Below are 18,574 nucleotides of genomic sequence, written 5' to 3' on the forward strand. Positions count from 1 at the left end.
GCAATGCTATGTCTGTCCTTGCAGTTGGCATATATCAGCCTAAGCTGAGAAGAGCTCTGAGCCACCAAATCTACCTCCAAAGACTGCTGGATCCAAGAGTGCCCCCGCCAATTATAAACCAGATCCTTTAGAGGAAATGCAACCCCCTCCAGAACAGGCTCAACACTCAGCTAGGCAGATAAAATAAAATTAAAAAATCAAAAGAAATATACACCTGCGGTTTATTGTGTGGGGCAAAGACTGTGAAGACTTTCATAGCTCCTCAGAATCCTGGGCAGATCAGGATTCAACTCTACACTCAGCCATGAACCATTTCTCAGCCTAACCCACCTCACAGGAGTGTTGCAAGAAGAACATGACGGGGAAAACCTATATGGCTTGGGACTACAATACCTGATGGAACGCCTCTCCAGACATGAACCTACCCGTACACTGCGCTCAACATCTAAGATCCTCTTCCGAGTGCCTACTCTGAGGGAAGCTCAGAGGATGGCAACAATGGTGGGGGCACCTTTTCAATGGTGCCCCCACCCTATGGAATGATCTCCCTGATGAGGCTCGCCTGGTGCCAACATTGATATCTTTTCGGCGCCAGGTCAAGACATTTCTCTTCTCCCAGGCATTTAATAGCATTTAACAACATATGCTACCGTATTTCTTCGATTGTAAGAAGCCATCGATTGTAAGATGCACACTAATTTCAGTACCACCAACAGAAAAAAAGTTTTGATTCTAAGAATAATAATCGCACCCGCGATTCTAAGACACACCCTGTTTTTAGAGATGTTTATATGGGGGAAAAAGTGTGTCTTAGAATTGAAAAAATACCGTAAGTTGGTTTGTTTTTAATGGACCCCAGAACTGTTGTTGATTAAATGGAAACTCTTGTTTTATACTGTTGTTTTTATATTTTTGATAGTTTTAAATTTTGTATACTTTTTAATGTTCAGTTTTTAACTTTCGTAAACCACCCAGAGAGCTTTGGCTATGGGGCGTTATATAAATGTAATAAATAAATACCACCTGGACAGCAGAATAAGTAGCCAAACGTCCAAGTCCCCTAGCCATAGTCTTCCACGCTCTCTTGAGATGTACTATATTTTTATTTAAATTATGATAATTTATAAATTTGCATCTACTCATATAAATCAGCTTATGCAAATGTGTGTTGTTGTTTGTCTTCTTTATGGGTGGTTAATTTTCTCTTTCTTGATGTTTCATAATGGCCACCCTTGACAGTTTTAAACCAGCTCTTTTCCCCACCCAGACAGTTCTCCTTTTCTCTCCTGGACTGTGTTCTCAGCCTGTTCGAGAAGTATGAAATTAAGCTGGCATACAATGAAATGGTTTATATAATTTATGCAAATGGGTTGATGATGATGTCCAGTAGGTCAGGCCTGGCCTAGCCCAGCCCGACCCACAGCACTGTTCAAGTGAATCCGGCCTGCTCAGGTTTCACCTCTGTTCAGTCATGCCTTTCCCCTTCCAGCACAAGGGGCTTGTTACTGGGCAAGCCAAGTTAATGGCTAACAGTTGTGGCCTGGAATGGCCAAAGGTGGAAGTTCAGGCACATATCATTGCCAGTGGACGAAGCAAACAAAGGAAGGGGAGGAGCTGGAGATCCACTCCGTTGCTAGGCCGCTTTCCAGACAGGAGCACAGCACAATGAAAAAGGAAGAGGCTGGCAGCATGAACAAAGACAACAGGGCTTCCCAGAGCATCCTTCCCCATGTTCATTTGGGGCCCAGATTGCCTCCTTGGCCCCTGAGCTGCTTGTTAGCTTTGCAGGTGAGTTGGGCTGCTGGGAAGTAGCGCAGCACCTCAGAAAAAATCACGTCTTGTAGGAAAGGGGTCCATGTTGTGGTAAAGGGCAGTGAAGGATGGGTGAAGATCCTGTTTCTGGTGGTGAGGTATGGGCAATGCAGGGGAGTGATTTCAGGATCCTGGCTACTCACCATCACCAGTCCAGCCTCAAAGTCTGAGGCTGTCAGAGGGGTGAGAATCACTGAGCGCTAGAGAACTGTGGGGATGCTGTGCTTTGATGTGTACTGCTAGGGATGGTTTAAGATTGAAGCTGTGGGTCTGATGATTGAGGGTATCCGTCGAGCAGGGGTGCCAGCAGGCCAGAATCCCTGTCTCAGGTTATGGCTCTCTGGAAGTCACCACCAGGCGTGGTGGGTGTGTCATGCCATCTTCTGGGCTAGGCACTGAATGGTGGCTGGGTGCTGTTCAAGACTCACTCCAGCCAGCTGTTCCTTCCCCTCTCCAGCATCTTCTCGTCCAGGTATCTTTTCTCTGCATCTTTCACTTTCTCTTCATCACCACCCTCCCACATGAAGAGCTAAGGGGGACTCCGCGTTGGGATGAGCATCTGGCACGCAGCCTCTTTGCCTGTGGCATCTCCACAGCCTTACAGTGCGGACTGGGTACCAGGTAAGCTAGCTCTGGGCAATTCCTCACCCCTCAGAATCCGACAGCCTTCCTTGGGGCATCGTTTCTAATTGGCCAGGGAGTCAGTTCGGGGTAGCCTTATAGTTTTGAAACCTAAGCAGAGGAAGGATTGGATGGGGGGTGGGGGGTCGTGTTCTGGGAAATGTTTAGTTCTATGTGGTCTCTGACTGAAAGTTCTTTCCCTTAGGCCAAAAGTAGGCAACTGGGTTCCCTCCAGATGTTTTGAGCTCCAAATCCCATGATTGGTTTGTTGATTGATTTGATTTGACCCCGCCTTTCTACCAAGAAAATGGCACTTCTATGAAGTCAGCCAGTGTGGTGTAGTGTTTAAGGTGTTGGACTAGGACTCAGGAGATCGGGGTTCTAGTCCAGAACTCTGCCAGGAAGCTCACTGGGTGACCTTGGGCCAGTCACTGACACTCAACCTAACCTACCTCACAGGGTTGTTGTGAGGAAGAGGATCATGTAAGCTACATTACATTCCTGGCAAGAGAAAAAAAGGCAGGATAGAAATGTATTTTTGTTGTTGTTGTTATTTATCTTGATTAAAACAATAGTAAAACAAATACAGTAGAATGCAATTAAAAGCGCAGCAATAAGAGAATGAAAAGGGCACCCAGTCCAACAGACCTGCTTACATGCCAAAGGTCTGCTTGAATAAAAATGGCAACAGAGAGGGAGCCAAGCTAGCCTCCCTCAGCAGGGAGTTCTGCAGCCTGGAAGCAGACACTGAGAAGCCTCAGCCAGCATGGGCAATGGCCAGGCATTATGGAAGCTGTTGTCCCAAACATCTGGACAACCTCAGGTTGTCTACCCTGACCCACCCTTCACTCCTTGCAGCATGATCTCTCCTTTGCCATCTCTGCAGGTTGCCACTGGTTCAGGCTCCATCTTTTGAGTTCCTTATCCCAGCCATGGTACTGACCCAACATATGGCTCCCATGCACCGTTTGGAAGGAAACAGTGAGTTGTGGGCTAGAGCCACTGGGCACAGGACATTTTGATCTCAGGGCAAAGATGGCAAGGTTCCAAGTGCCACTTCCTTTGAGTGTTGGATCCATGCCATGAGAGCATCTCTTAGCATTGGATAATGTATTTCTAAAAATAAATACAGTCATCTCAGGCTAAAGAGGCATAGCTTGCCTTGCTAGATCAGTGCATTGGCCATCTAGTCCAGCCATCTGTCTCCAACAGCAGCCAACTGTGTGCCTTTCAAAAAGTGCACAAGCAAGGCAGGGAGGTAATAACTATCTCCTGTGTTTTGCCCCCGGCCTGGGCAGATTCATGGTACACTGCCTCTAATCCTGGAGGTTCCATTTAACTGTCATGGTTAGTAGCCACTGATAAACCCAGGCTACCACAGATTTTAAAAGTCATCCATGCCACTGTAGCCACTGCAGCAACATTTAGCCATGCAGATCCCATATATAGCATGAAGTCCCTCCTTTTGTCTGTCCTAAACCAGCTGCCAGTCAATTCCATTGGATGATCCCATGTTCCAGTTTTGTGTGTGAAAGAGACATTTCTCTACACCAGGGGTGAGCAACTTGTGACCCTCCAGATGTTTTGGCCTATAAACCCCATTATCGCTCAGCATTGGTTATGTTTGCTAGGGCTGATGGGAATTGTAGGCCAGAACATGTAGAGGGCCACAAGTTGCCCACCCCTGTCCTACACTCACCCTCTCCAGTCCTTTCATCATTCTCTGCCATGTGCCCCCCCCTTCAGTTTTCTCTCATTCTAAATGGCTCTCTTGTACATTTAGGTGGCTAAAGGAATACTTTGTGTTTGCCACTAGTGTTTGGACTTCTAGTCCTTGATCTGCATTATTCCTCACTTCCATATCTTTCTTTAGGACATGGCTTTGTGTTTGCCCCTGCTACCCCTGTTGCTGCTTTCCCCCCCCCCCCCCCGGCTGAAATTTGACATTGTAGTGCCAAAAAAATGCCAAAATTTGGAAGCAAACCACTATGGAGACTCAGAAGTGCCAAATTTAGCTTGTTTTCATGTAAATATGGCTCTTTTGACTCTGTTGCAGTTTGCCAACAAATTTTGGCAGCAAACCACCAATTCTCTTTGCTACTGCAAGCAGTGCAGCAGCAGAAATGCAGCATCTGGGGGAGTCCATGGATGGGAAATTGGCTCCTAGACTGTGTAAAGTTTCCCACATAATGTTTGCACACCTGATACAACGGCATGTTCCATCCAGGGGCAGTGAGTTCTGCAGATCCGTTTTATGATAGCTGCAATCTGCTTAGCAGCTGGTTGGCCACTGTGTCAATAGAATGCTGGACTAGATGGCTCCTTGGTTTGATCCAATGTGGCTCTTCTTATATTTTTATGTTCTTAATAGCCTGAATTCTGGGATCTTTCTCCTCTACTTCTTACCTTCTTTATTTCAGTGTGGGTATAGCATTAGCCCAAATTTAGTTCTCCCCTCCCTTCTAGGCACTGAAGCTCCTGATGTATGTGTTGGGCCAGGTTGTGAAAACAGAAGAACCTGGGATCAGTTATTCTGTGAGGTTGGTTGCTTTGAACTGTTCAACTTGACACAGAGAGACTGGCATGGGTGGCGGGAGCAGACACGAAGAAGACCCAGCGTCTTGGCTCCCTTTGAATATGAGATATCAGCATGGCAGTAGTATAGACATCATGGCGCTACTGAAGCTGTGACAGGACCTGACATGTCCTATTGCCACCATGGCTCAGGGCAAAGGCATCCACCACCATATTGTGGCAAATGGATGAGGAAATTTGTTTTGCCATCTCTCCCAGTCCCACCGTAGCTCTCCCACCAGCTCCGTTGCCTCTGCCTCTCAATCCATCTGGCCTGCAAAGCTGGCCCAACACATTTTTCTGCCTGAGGCAGAGCAGCAAATGGTGATCCCCCACACCCATGCAAATCCAAGGTGCATATTACTCCAAGCCAACCAAATTACTTTGGCACCTGAGGCTGAAAATCTCTAATGCACCCCATCACTGGGAGCAAAAATACAAGAACAACTAATAATTTGCTGCCCTTTTGTGATTCCCGAAATCTGCTGCCTGAGGTGGTTGCCTCACTCTGCTTAATGGTAGGGCCAGCCTGCATGAAACGAAGACGATGGGGGCTGGTTGTACCTGAGGAGGCAGGTAATGAGGCTTCTAATTTAATCCCATTTGCTCTCACTTTTTCCCCAGGTCTCTGGTGCGGTACTAGTCTCAGCTCTGGTGCAGCTGGTTTTGGGGATTTCCGGAGCCTGCGGATGGATTGCCCATCATTGTGGCCCCATGGTTCTGGCTCCAAGCCTGTCTGTCATTGGACTGTCCGCATACAAACCTGCTGCTCTTCTCTGCTCTGAGAACTGGGGTGTAGCTCTGCTGTAGGTTCTTGAAAATTCTTACTGCAAGCTCTCTTCAGAAGACCAACCAAAAGTTTACGTGCCTTTCCCAAGTATTGCCCAACGACCAGGGGCACTCTAAGGGTTCTATCCTTAAAAGTGGCCTAAAAATTCATATTAAGTAAATAAATAATTTTAGATACATAACAGGTGGGGGTGGAGGGGAGAGTGAGCGAGAGAGAGCGAGAGAGCGAGCACACTCTGTTTGGGTGGGGAGCTCCCGATTCTCTGTTTCATGCTTTTGCCAGCCAAAGGCTTGGAAGGTAGTTGGGCATAGTAGTAGTTATGTACCTTCAAGTTGACTTTGATTTATGGTGACCCTATGAATCAGCGACTTCCAAATGCATCTGTTGTAAACCACCCTATTCAGATCTTGTAACTTCATGTCCATATCTTCCTTTATGGAGTCAATCCATCTCTTGTTTGGTATTCCTCTTTTCCTTCCACCTTCTTCTTTTCCTAGCATTATTGTCTTTTCTAATGAGTCATTTTTTCCTCATTATATGTCCAAAGCATGATAGTCTCAGTTAAAGCATTTTCACTTCTAGTGAGAGCTCTGGCTTAATTTGTTCTAGAACCCACTTATTCGTCTTTTTTGCCACCCACGGTATCAGCAAAACTCTCCTCCAGCACCACATTTCAAAGTAGTTGATCTTCCTCCTATTCACTTTTTTCATTGTCCAACGTTTGCATCCATATATGGAGATCGGAAATGCTACAGCCTGAATAAGAGCCAGTGTGGTGTAGTGGCTAAAGTGTTGGAGTCAAGAGATCCAGGTTCTAGTCCCCACTTGGGCATGGAAACCCACTGGGTGACTTTGGGCCAGTCACAGACTCTCAGCCCAGTCTACCTTACAGGGTTGTTGTTGTGAGGATAAAATGGAGAGGAGGATTATATACGTCGTCTTGGGTTCCTTGGAGGAAAAAAGGCGGGATATAAATTCAATAATAAAATAAAATAAATAAATAATCCTGGCTTTGGTTTCCAATATTATATATTTACTTTCAAGGAATTTCCCCAGATCTTCCATAGCTGCCCTTCCCAAACCTAACCTTCTTCTGATTTCTTGACTATTGTCTCCATTTTGTTTAATAACTGTGCTGATCCTTCACTAGTTCGATTTCCTCATTTTCAACTTTAAAATTAAGTTAAGTTCTCTGTTGTGTCATCACTTTAGTCTTCTTGATGTTCGGCTGAAGTCCTGCTTTTGTGCTTTCTTCCTTGACCTTCTTCTGCATACATTTCAAACCATTGCTAGTTTCTGCTAATAATAGGTGTAATCGGCATACCTTAAATTGTTAATGTTTCTCCCTCTGATTTTAATCCCTCCATCATCCTGATTCAAACCCGCTTCCAGAATGATATACTCTGTGTATAGATTAAACAAAAAGGGTGATAGAATATACAGCCCTGTCTCACACCCTTGCCAATGTGAAACTTTTTGGTTTCTCCATATTCCGTCCTTACCGTGGCCTCTTGCCCAGAGAATAAATTATGCATCAATATAATCGGATGTTGTGGCACCCACATTTCTTTTAAAATGTTCCATAGCTTTTGTGATCTACACAATCAAATGCTTTGCCGCAGTCTATGAAGCAGAAGGTGACATTCTTCTGGAATCCTCTCATCCATTCCATTATCTAACATATATTTGCAATATGATCTCTAGTGCCTCTGCCTTTCCTGAGTCCAGCTTGGACATCTGGCTTTTCTCGCTCCGTATATGGTAAAAGCCTTTGCTGTAGAAACTTCAAAATTACTTTGCTGGCATGGGAAAAATTAGTGCTGTGATTCTGTAGCTACTACACTCCCTAGAATCCCCTTTCTTTGGAATTGGGATATTAGTGTTGAAATTTGAAGTTCAGACACATTCAAAATACAATGACTTTCTCAGTTCCAAATTCAAATGGAGGCAAGAGGTCCCGAGTCCCACAAAAACTTGTCATGAAAAATAAGTACAACTTGGATATTTGCCAAGTCTCACAATTCTTTTAAAGTACAAATTCTGAGGTGTGCGGAATTTCGCACTTTGGTTACTTGCATTTCAATACTTGTTTCTGCTCTAATATGACTAGTGCTGGAATGGAGAATTCCAAGGATTAGGGCTGTCTGAGTTCCGTGGATTGTTAGGCATCTTTCATTCTGTCGTCTGCTCATGGACGGAATCAGATTTGTTTTAGAAAGGTAGGAAAACCTCCTTCCACTTGCGCTGATGTGAATTTGCACAAATCCTCCCCCAAAGTAACAAACCAGTCTGCAAGTCTGCAGAATCTGCGCAACTTGGAAAAAGCTGGTCCGCTGTGGGATAAGCAGATCAGATTCATAGAAATCCAACCTCATTTGAATCCGTTGTGGATTTTTCTGAGATCCCTACCAAGGATGCATTGTTGTTTTCCTAGATTTTTCCCAGCATGAAGACAGAAATGGGAAAAGGATCTTGGGCTGGATTGTCTGAGGGAAGGGGTTATCTGAGTCTTTCAGTTCAACCAAGAGACCTCTTGGAGCTGTATTATTCCAACAAGGTAGCTCCTGGCATGTGCGTATGTTATTAAGATCGGGTGCCCTGTGCCTATGGCAGTGCTTTGCTGAACATCACCTGCTCTCCATCTCTTTTAGGCTTGTGTTGCTGAGTGTTTTGCTATCTCAGCACCTTGCTTCTTGCCGACTGCCCCTCTGCCAGTGGAGCCAGGCCAAAGGGTTCTCTCTAAGATCGGGTGGCCCAGCCCTGCACATGTTTTCGGTATGTATTTATCAGTTCCCAGTCACTCACAATCCCATTCTCTAATGTCTATGTGTCACCCCCCCATGCACACAGACCCCGTATCTTCTGTATCTCTAAAGCCCTGAGTTGAGAAATATGACATGGTTTAATCCTAGCACAGGAGATGGTTATCTCTGCAGATGGCCCATATTGACAATAAGATGTTCCAGGCATTAAACATTGATATGTTAATTTTTTTAATGAAAGAAAAAATGGCCCAAGTAGGGTCACCAAAAGAGGTGTCCAGGGGACATAGTCCTGTGGTGGCTGGTTCCTCCTATTCCATGGAGCTTCTGGATATATCTACACTACAGATGTAAACTGGCTCAAAGATCCTTAATTTCCTTGTCCACGGGAATCCTGGTGATTATAGTACTGTGACAGAGGGGGAATAGGAATAAAATGAATAGGGAATTGATGAGTGCAGTGGTAGCGATGTCCACAGTCTCTCTTGTCCAAAGAGGCAGTGCCTATCCTCTTCAGACGTCTGTGTTTCATATGATTGCTGCAGGGCCCTCCTTTGAGGTGTGCCGACTCCACTCCACTTTTCCAAAGCCAAACTCCAGCACTTACTGTTGACATGACTTTTCCTCTGGGTGTGTTCATGTGTGTCTGTATGACCTATCTCTAAATAAATAAATAAACAAACCATGATCTGCACTCACTAACATCCCTGAGGCTGAAATAGTGAGGAGCTTTGGAACATAGGAAGCTGCCTTATACTGGGCCAGAAGCTTGGTCCATCTAACACAGTATTGTTGACACTGACTGGCAGCAGCTCTCCAGGGGTTCAGGCAGGAGTTTTTTCAGCACTATCTGTTGGGGATCAAACCTGGAACCTTCTGCATTCAAAGCATATGCTCTACCACTGAACTGCAGCCTCCGACTTGTAGAATCATAGAGCTGGAGGTCATCTAGTCCACCCCTTGCTGTGGCGGCAGCTGTAGGAAACCCACAGCAACAACATCACTGATGGGTGGCCATCCAGCCTCTGCTTAAGCACTTCTAACAAAGGAGAGTCCGCTATCTTCCAAGGTGATGTCCATCAGCATTATACAGATGGGTCCAGGGGTAGGTGAAGTCTTCTCACTTTAGCTCTGCGTTCCTGTAGGTTCTGCTGCCGTTCTCTGGCATCTGGCTTGTCTGTGGGATTCTGAGACATGCTGCACCCCCTTGGGACATGTTACATCCTTCCACCCGCCACTCGATCCTCACCAATGACACCCTGCAGTCATCATGGCTCAAGGTGCCTTACCCAGGTAGCATGCAGCATAACCAGACTCTGCTCTTCCATTGGGCTAGTGTCTGGATTTCACTGTCTTTCTTTTCTTTTGTTCTTTTGCTATCTATCTATCTATCTATCTATCTATCTATCTATCTATCTATCATCTATCTATCTATCTATCTTCCTCTGCAGGTGAGCAGGGCTGGCCAGTATTCAGTCCACATGCAACGGGCCTCGGTGCTGCCATGGGTCTTGCTGCAAGTGTGAATTCTATAGGCTGCTACTTGCTGTGCAGCAAGGCCCTCCGGGATCCACCCCCTCCACAGCATTTGTGCAACAGAGGGCTGTGTTCTGAGGGCCTTGGCAGTCTCCTGACAGCTGTGCTGGGCTGTGTGTCCGGAACTGCATCCAGCATGCCCAACGCTTGTGCCGGCAGTCTTACCCAGGTAGGAAGGAGCACGGGACGGGGCAATGCGATTTTTTTTTTTTTGCAGATGCAGAGCAGGCACCGAGATCTCTTGTGGAATCTAGTAGCCAGATTTCCTCAAAGAGAAATGGGCATGGGAGCCCCAGTTTTACAGATTGCCTTAACCTAGGCAGCAGGTTGTGGATCTCCAGATGTTTTGGCCTACAGTTCCCATCCTCCCTTGCTATTGACTATGCTGGCTAGGGCTGATGGATGTTTTAGGCCAAAACATTTGCAGAGCCACATATTGGCCACCCGACTTGCTCCCTCACAATGCCACATTAAAGTATGGATCTGCTTAATAATGAGTCAGGCAATAGGTCCGTCTAACCCAATTCTGTCTACTCCAGCTTCCCCCTACTTGATGCCCCTCTAGATGTTTTGGACTACATTGCCCTCCAGCCCCCGTAATTAGGGATGATGGGTATTGTAGTCCACAATATCCAGAGGGGTGGCAGCTTGGAAAAGGTTGACCTGGCAGCAGCTGAAGGACTCAAGACACCCCCCACCCCCACCCCTTTTCCTGGAAATTCCAGTGATTGAACCCAGGAAAGCATGTGCAAAACATGAGCTCTCCCACTGAGATACACAACGGCGTTTCCTCGCCCTACTTTTTAATTTGTTGTACTCATCTGGTCAAAACTGAAGCTTTCTGTGTTCTTGTCCTAGGAGGAGAGGGAGTTCATGACCCATAAACAGGTGGTGGTGCTGAGGATGCTACATCATCCTTACACTCTCCTCCCCAATGCATTGCAGCTTTTCCTCTCCTGGCAGCCGCCTGGCTGTTGCCTTCAGCAGCAATGCCAAATGGGTTAGGAAGTCTGAAGAGGATAATAAGCAGCCTTTTCCTTCCTGGATAATTTATGTTGAAGAAAAATGGGAAGTTGTAAGTGAACACAAAATGAAGGCACAGGGAGTATAGTCGGTGCTCACCAGGAGAGAAGAGGAGAGCCCCCACTTACCTTTCGTGGCTGCTCCCTTTGCTACTCTTGTTAGGAAGCTCTGAGGGAGCATGATTTGGCTATAACTGAATGAGTCCAGGGTGGGGCATGTGGATTTCATTCAGCTTCCCCAACTATTGCCCCCCCCCCAATAATTTGAGCACTGGGAAGAAAAACATCACAGAGCTGCGGTGTGGACTCTGCCCATCCATAGGTTGGCTTGGCAACATGTCCAATGTCCCCCTTCGGGCGGGGGGGAATGGAGCAGGCCAAAGTAGGCCTGTCTTCAATATGTGTTGTTTCACACATAAGGGAATGAAACAAGCTGAGAAGTCAGTTTTCCATCCAAGGCAAGTTCTCCATTCTGCATCAGTAGGTTTCCCACCCTTTTTCTCCATCCAGTGCAGCCCCCTCTCTGGCTCACTTCAGACAACACATTAGTCAACGGTGGACTATTTAAGCAACCATTGCTTAATGGTTTAAGCAACCATTGCTTAAATAGTCCCCCATTGACCAACGTGTCATCTGTCGGGCAAAAACCACACCACGATTAGTTATTTCTCACGTTTATAGAGTTGCAAGGCAAGAGAGGCAGAAACCACTGGCACTCTTGCCCAGCGCATTTCTATTGGCATGGGAAATAATCCCGTACTTGGGGAGCCGCCAATCGTGCCATCCCTTGGCGGGGCGGAGCGATCAGGGGCTCCCCATGCACTTTCCAGGACAGGCACAAGCCATCCCTGGGTGGGGCACTGCCAATCACAGTGCCAAACGTGTTCCCAGGGAAGTCCATGTTCCTTGCCCCCCCCCCCCCCGCCACGATCCAGCTGAAAATTGGCTCGAGGGGATAGAAGGAGCCCCTTTCATTCCCTCGAGCCAATTTCCAAATGGTTTGCTGGGGTAGGGGCAAAGGATGTCTCCTGCGGCTGGACATGGAATGTCAAACTGCGGGAGAAATCCATCTGCCGATATCAGAGTGTGTGTGCAAGGATCTGTCCTGCAGCTGTCACAGGCAGGACAAATTCTTGCGCATCCCCTCCTCATTCACCAGAACAGAAGGGGAATCCTTTGCTGCAGCAGGAGGGATGCAGTGGAATTGGACACACAAGCATCACGATGGCTTGCATCCTTCCCTATCGGGGCCATGGCAACAGGGAAGGGGGCAGCTGCCCACTTCCCTGTTGCCATGGCCCTGACGGGGAAGGGCACATCAACACCAAGTGACGTCATCCCTGCCAGGGGATCAGATGGCTTGGTGCTGACATGTCCTTTGCTGGTGGATAGAAATAGTGCCCTGAAGAGCTGATATCGAGTTTGTTGGTTGCAGCACGATTGATGATAGCTAGGAACTGGAAGATCCAAGGGGAATATTCTATTGAGGAATGGTATAAAGTAGTATGGGACATAGCCATTAATGATAAACTGACATGCAATATTAAGTGGAGAAAAGGCGTAACTAAAATAAATGAGTTCGAAGGAATCTGGAAACAGTTCCTAGTGTTCGTGTTTACTAAGGGAAGTGGGAAACCACCAGCAGAAGAAATGATTAGATTTTGGACTCAAGAATGATCCCGAGGTGGGGGGTGCACTTTTATGTTAAGAATGAAGATGTTGTAGTGTGATAAGGCATATGTAATAGTTTTTGATATTTGTACTCAACAATTATTCAATATGTATGCAGCAGATATTTGATGTATTTTTTTTCTTATTGTGTTTGTTTCAGTTATATTTTGGAAATGTTTATCTATGTTTATATAGTGTTGAAAATGAATAAAAATTATTAAAAAAAAAAAAAGAAATAGTGCCCTGACATGCGAGGAGACCGTTCTGAAGCCTATTGCTCCTGCAGTGGGGGCGGCACATATTTCTCTGTGTGCTGCTGCCACAGAAGCCGTTCTGTGGGGAAGGGCTGAAAGGGGAGAGGAGACGTGCCATGGCCATTGCTGGAGCAAGAATGGATGCATCACCTCCCCTGTCATTGTTGCTTCGGAACGGTCTCCTCGTGTGTCAGGGCACCCGATCCATCCACTGGTGAAGGACACGTTGGCGCTGTCCCTGCACAGCAGCTGCAGCGAGAACTAACAGCCGCATTGCCTCCAATGATGGGAGGTGGTGCACCTACCATCACTCCAGCAGCAGCATGTCGCTCCTCACCCCTCTGGCCCTCCCCATGGAATGGTGGCGTCCCAATAAAATAAGCAGGAACCAGCACCCCCATTCGGTGGGGAGGGCAGAGGGGTTAGGGGAGAGAGACGACTACTCCATGCATACTCTACTCCAAAGAGCACTACTTCCATGTCTCCCAAGTGTGGCACGCAAATAGTAATCCATGGAGTGGACTATTCACACTCCACGGACTAAAGTGTCATCCAAATGCACCCTCTTGTGACACTGGAATGCAGAGAGACCTGTGGGGTGAACATGCATAGAGGAGACTCCCAGCCAGTCCGTAGGGATGTGGCTTTGCGCATCTTTTCCAGGCCCATAGGAAGCTGCCTGTCAGACCATTGGTCCATCTAGCCCAGTATTGTCAACACTGATGGGGGCAAGCTCTCTTACATCCTGTTTTCCATATCCAGGCCACTTCACACCGCTCAGTGTGGGTCAGTGCATTGGCATGTGTGCTGCTGGGCCTGTCTCCCCGGCTCATGGGACTCCTTACCACCATCCCTCTGGGAATTCATGGTAATTAATACGTCCTTCCCTTCCTTTTTTACATCTCCCTGTCCTCAAGTTGAGACATTTTACTTTGCCATCAGTTTCATAACACATATTGGAATTTGTGCCATCTGCTTTCAGCCAGTAACATCAAAGGCGAATCTATGGGCTGGTTATGGAATTTATCACTGCCCTCTGAATTACCCTTGGCAATTCCAGACCTTCCGAATACGCCAAGATGCACTTCCTGGGTGTCTTGTTGAATAGCACTGGATGGTTTCACCTCCCCTCTCCCCCCCCCCCCACTCCATCACCTGTTGTCTTTTCTATTTTCCATTCAATTCTGTTCTGCTGCTTCATTGTCCTCCTTCTGTTTCCTTTGCCCGCAGGAGGAGTGCTGTGTGTGACATACAGTGTGGCTGTGGGCACTGGTGTCTCCTACTTCCAATACACAGACATTGACTCGGGCAGGAACATCTTCATTGTGGGCTTCACCATGTTCATGGGACTTCTGGTTCCAAAGTGGCTCTTCACTGCGCCAGGGTCGCTGGCTACAGGTACTGGGAACGGAGGCCTGGCATGCCCGAATAAATCATAGAGCCATGCAGACTTCCCCAATCCAGCATCTTCCAGATGTGTCAAACCACAACTCTTATCAGGCAGCAACTCAGGCATTGTTGGGTGAAGAGCTTTTTATTCAGCCAGGCGTTTACCTTTTAGCTTATCGCTTTCAGCACTTAGGCGGCAGCTTTTTGAGCACCTAGAGAAGGCGTTATTTCCTGGTCCCTTTATCCTACTTTGTAAATACAAGTGCTTAGCTTTCATTATTTGTTTTGATTCATCTCTGCTATTTTATTCCTGCCACTGATGCTCTATGGTATTTTACTGTGACATCTACTTTTTAAAAGGTAAAAAGACCTGACTGTATTGTTATGGAAAGATGGGGGAGAGGCTCTGAGCAGAAATAATAAATAAATCCAGGACTCCCTGTATTCAATATTCCTAATAGAAGAGCTCCTATCATCCAGATTATAGTATGCTGTAAACAGGCTGTACACAAGATTTATGAATCAATGATTACCATTTCATTCAGTTCAGAAATGTTTTGCAGAAATAAATGTTTGATCAATTCCAGTTACAACTGATTACTCTCAAAGATTCTGTTGGATCAACTTAGGCGCATGTTTCATGCGAGGCAGCAGTTAATGGCATTTTAAAGATAACTGTGATGACTTCTCTGTAGGTTGGATCTCTGTGGACCTCTTTCTCCTTTCTCTGTTGATGGTTCCAGCCTTTATAACTGGATTCCTGTCCTTCTTCTTGGAGAACACAGTCTCAGGTGAGGAAGACACATGTTCCTTGATTTTGATGGGGTTTTCCCTCTCCGGGCTCAGCTCCAGATGAGTGTACCTAGTGTTAATTGTTTGAAATGATATTTCATCATTGCAGGAGAGTAATCAGAACACATAAGAACTGCTAGTGTCCACACTGACAGTGGATACCACATGGAGATGGGAAGCCTTTTGAGAGTGTTACTATAGCGGTTGTGACCATTTTGGACCATCCTAAAACTTTGGCTTGAAAGCTCTCCAAAGGTCATTTTGCTTATTACTCTGAAGGTTGCTTTCTCACAGCTCCCCAGTAATGGGGATGTTACTGTGCTGGATTCCTCCACCAGGAGAAGTATGTTTGGGTGGAACACAGGTCAGGACCTTCTCAGTGGTGATGCACATGACTGAAGAACCCTTTCCTAAGAAAAGTTAGATTGGCCCTCTCCTTAATGTTTTTTAGGCAGGAGGTCAAGATGCACATTAGTTCCACCAGGCCTTTGATCTGTTTTAATTCTGGCCTGCTTGTGAATTGGTTTAATTGACTTGGTTTAATGTTCTCTGCTTTTGTAGCTTGATGTATTGATTTGGACTGTTTGTTTTGATGTTGTAAATTGCCTTGGGGGCTTTTATAAACAAACAAATAAGGTATGAAGTGTCTATGCTAGTTAGATAAGCTGTAGCAAGGTAGAGATACCTAACGCCCACAATCCATGTTCCATAGTACATGGTTCTTCTAAGTTCCCTATCATTTTTTTCAAGGCACCCTGCAGGAGCGTGGACTGCTCAACCACTCATCATCTTTCAAACCAGAGACCAGAGAGAATTCTCTGCATCAAAGTGGGAAGGATCCTGCACAGAGACATGAGCTGCCTCCAGGCCTGTGGAAGCATCTGCTGCATTCCTGGTGTAAGAACTTTCCTTTCTGCCTTCTGTGCCCCCTTGAGAAGAACAAAGACGAGATGGTGAACACTTACCCCCTGGAAGAATTGCACTGTTCAGAAGGGGAAGCCACAGATCTGCTGTTGAAACGGGGGGCAGTGAAGCTGGAGTCAGAACTGGAGCTGGAAACTGAGCAGGAGCCTGGCATTACACAAGGGAATTTGGAGAACCATAAATGTGGCAGACCAATGGCTCATGAGATGACTCCTCTGTGCTGATCTAAAGGCAGTGGTGTCATGGTACATTTTGAGGTGCAGTTCCCGTAGTCACACCCCTAAGGAGAGTCTTAAAATTCAGGCAGCTGTGTTGATCCATATCAACAAACTGGTTCTAAGGGGTTTCATCTGCACCAGGAGCAGATACTTTGTGAAATGAGTGGGTTTTAACTGCCCATTCAAAACCAAGCCACCCCAAAATACTTTGCATTACAATAGGGATAGCTCACAACAATAAATTGTTGCTGGGGAAATCTATTCTCTCTCTCCACCCCCCACCCCCACCCCCCAGCTATTGTGAGAATTGCAGCTAAGTTCAGAGGAAACAGGGAAATCTGGGATGGATGATGTCATCATTCCTGCTCATCAAAAAGTCCCAGTGCTTCGACCCTGTTAGTCTAGAGGAGAGTCCTTATTTCGATAGAAACATTATACAAGGACAGGTACTTGGGGATATTTTGACAGAATCTGGTTTCAGACAACTCTGGAAACTATGTGAAGAGCCTGCATGAAACCATTGCTTTAGCACTCCTCCTCCCTGTATTAGATCAGAGTCAATGCATATGTTGTATGTCTAAGAAGGTTCCATCAGCATCACCTTTGGGATTTCTTTTCTTTGCCTCTGACTGCTAGCATTATGATACCCCATTTAATTTATCCGCCTATGGAGAATGGAGTTATCCTATAGTGCTGGGCAGAATCATAGAATCATAGAATAGCAGAGTTGGAAGGGGCCTACAAGGCCATCGAGTCCAACCCCCTGCTCAATGCAGGAATCCACCCTAAAGCATCCCTGACAGATGGTTGTCCAGCTGCCTCTTGAATGCCTCTAGTGTGGGAGAGCCCACAACCTCCCTAGGTAACTGATTCCACCGTCGTACTGCTCTAACAGTTAGGAAGTTTTTCCTGATGTCCAGCCGGAATCTGGCTTCCTTTAACTTGAGCCCGTTATTCCGTGTCCTGCACTCTGGGAGGATCGAGAAGAGATCCTGGCCCTCCTCTGTGTGACAACCTTTTAAGTATTTGAAGAGTGCTATCATGTCTCCCCTCAATCTTCTCTTCTCCAGGCTGAACATGCCCAGTTCTTTCAGTCTCTCTTCATAGGGCTTTGTTTCTAGACCTCTGATCATCCTGGTTGCCCTCTTCTGAACACGCTCCAGCTTGTCTGCGTCCTTCTTGAATTGTGGAGCCCAGAACTGGACACAATACTCTAGATGAGGCCTAACCAGGGCCGAATAGAGAGGAACCAGTACCTCACGTGATTTGGAAGCTATACTTCTATTAATGCAGCCCCAAATAGCATTTGCCTTTCTTGCAGCCATATCGCACTGTTGGCTCATATTCAGCTTGTGATCTACAACAATTCCAAGATCTTTCTCGTTTGTAGTATTGCTGAGCCAAGTGTCCCCCATCTTGTAACTGTGCATTTGGTTTCTATTCCCTAAATGTAGAACTTGGCATTTATCCCTATTAAATTTCATTCTGTTGTTTTCAGCCCAGCACTCCAGCCTATCAAGATCACTTTGAAGTTTGTTTCTGTCTTCCAGGGTATTAGCTATCCCACCCAATTTTGTGTCATCTGCAAATTTGATCAGCGTTCCCTGCACCTCCTTGTCCAAATCATTAATAAAAATGTTGAAGAGCACTGGGTTTGTTCATGTGACAGACATCGCAGTTATGCCGGGATGCACTAGAGCAGGGGTAGACAACCTACTGTCCTCTAGAGGTTTTGGGCTATAGCTCCTATAATCCCAGACCATTGACCATGCTGGCTAGGACCTCGGGGCATTGTAGCCAAAACATTTTGAGGCACCCCAGGTTGCCTACCACTGCATTGGGGAGTTTGGGCTGTGGGGAGGGGGATTTCCCCCCCCCCATTTGTCTATACTTCTGTCCTTTCACTTTTAAGCGTCAGTTCCTTCAACTCATTTCCGAGGGAAGAACTTACCCAACACACCTTGCAATCCCAGACCTGCAGGTTCCAATTGTGCTGTAGTAAATCCCTTTGCAATGAGACTGTTGTCCTTTAGCTGGCCACCACCTTCCTTCTGTGCCAAGGAAATGCCATGAAACATTTGGTTTCTCCCTCCTTCAGAAATGTAGGGATGTTCTGTGCAGACAACATCATTTTGTGTGATTGTGTGCACCCATGCATTATGCTTCACACAGATTAGTGGTTTAGATGAGAAAACATCCTTCGCTGAAT

At 46.4% G+C, this 18,574-nt stretch overlaps 2 protein-coding genes across 2 annotated transcripts in view; one reads left to right on the forward strand and one right to left on the reverse strand.

Annotated features, from left to right (window-relative positions):
* ZNF142 (zinc finger protein 142) overlaps positions 1–18,574 on the reverse strand; it is a 411,120-nt gene that overhangs the window by 162,400 nt on the left and 230,146 nt on the right. The window lies entirely within an intron of this gene.
* Positions 1,645–17,139, forward strand: SLC23A3 (solute carrier family 23 member 3). Its single transcript, XM_063118671.1, has 12 exons — positions 1,645–1,788; positions 2,270–2,433; positions 3,320–3,414; positions 4,900–4,973; positions 5,632–5,813; positions 8,449–8,572; positions 9,705–9,852; positions 10,011–10,264; positions 13,805–13,910; positions 14,273–14,440; positions 15,127–15,222; positions 15,974–17,139. Exons 1-12 carry the CDS (start codon positions 1,666–1,668, stop codon positions 16,369–16,371), a joined length of 1,932 nt encoding a protein of 643 aa, XP_062974741.1. The 5' UTR covers positions 1,645–1,665; the 3' UTR covers positions 16,372–17,139.

The sequence above is a fragment of the Elgaria multicarinata genome, chromosome 2, assembly GCF_023053635.1.
Source record: "Elgaria multicarinata webbii isolate HBS135686 ecotype San Diego chromosome 2, rElgMul1.1.pri, whole genome shotgun sequence".
Taxonomy (NCBI): Eukaryota; Metazoa; Chordata; class Lepidosauria; order Squamata; family Anguidae; genus Elgaria; species Elgaria multicarinata.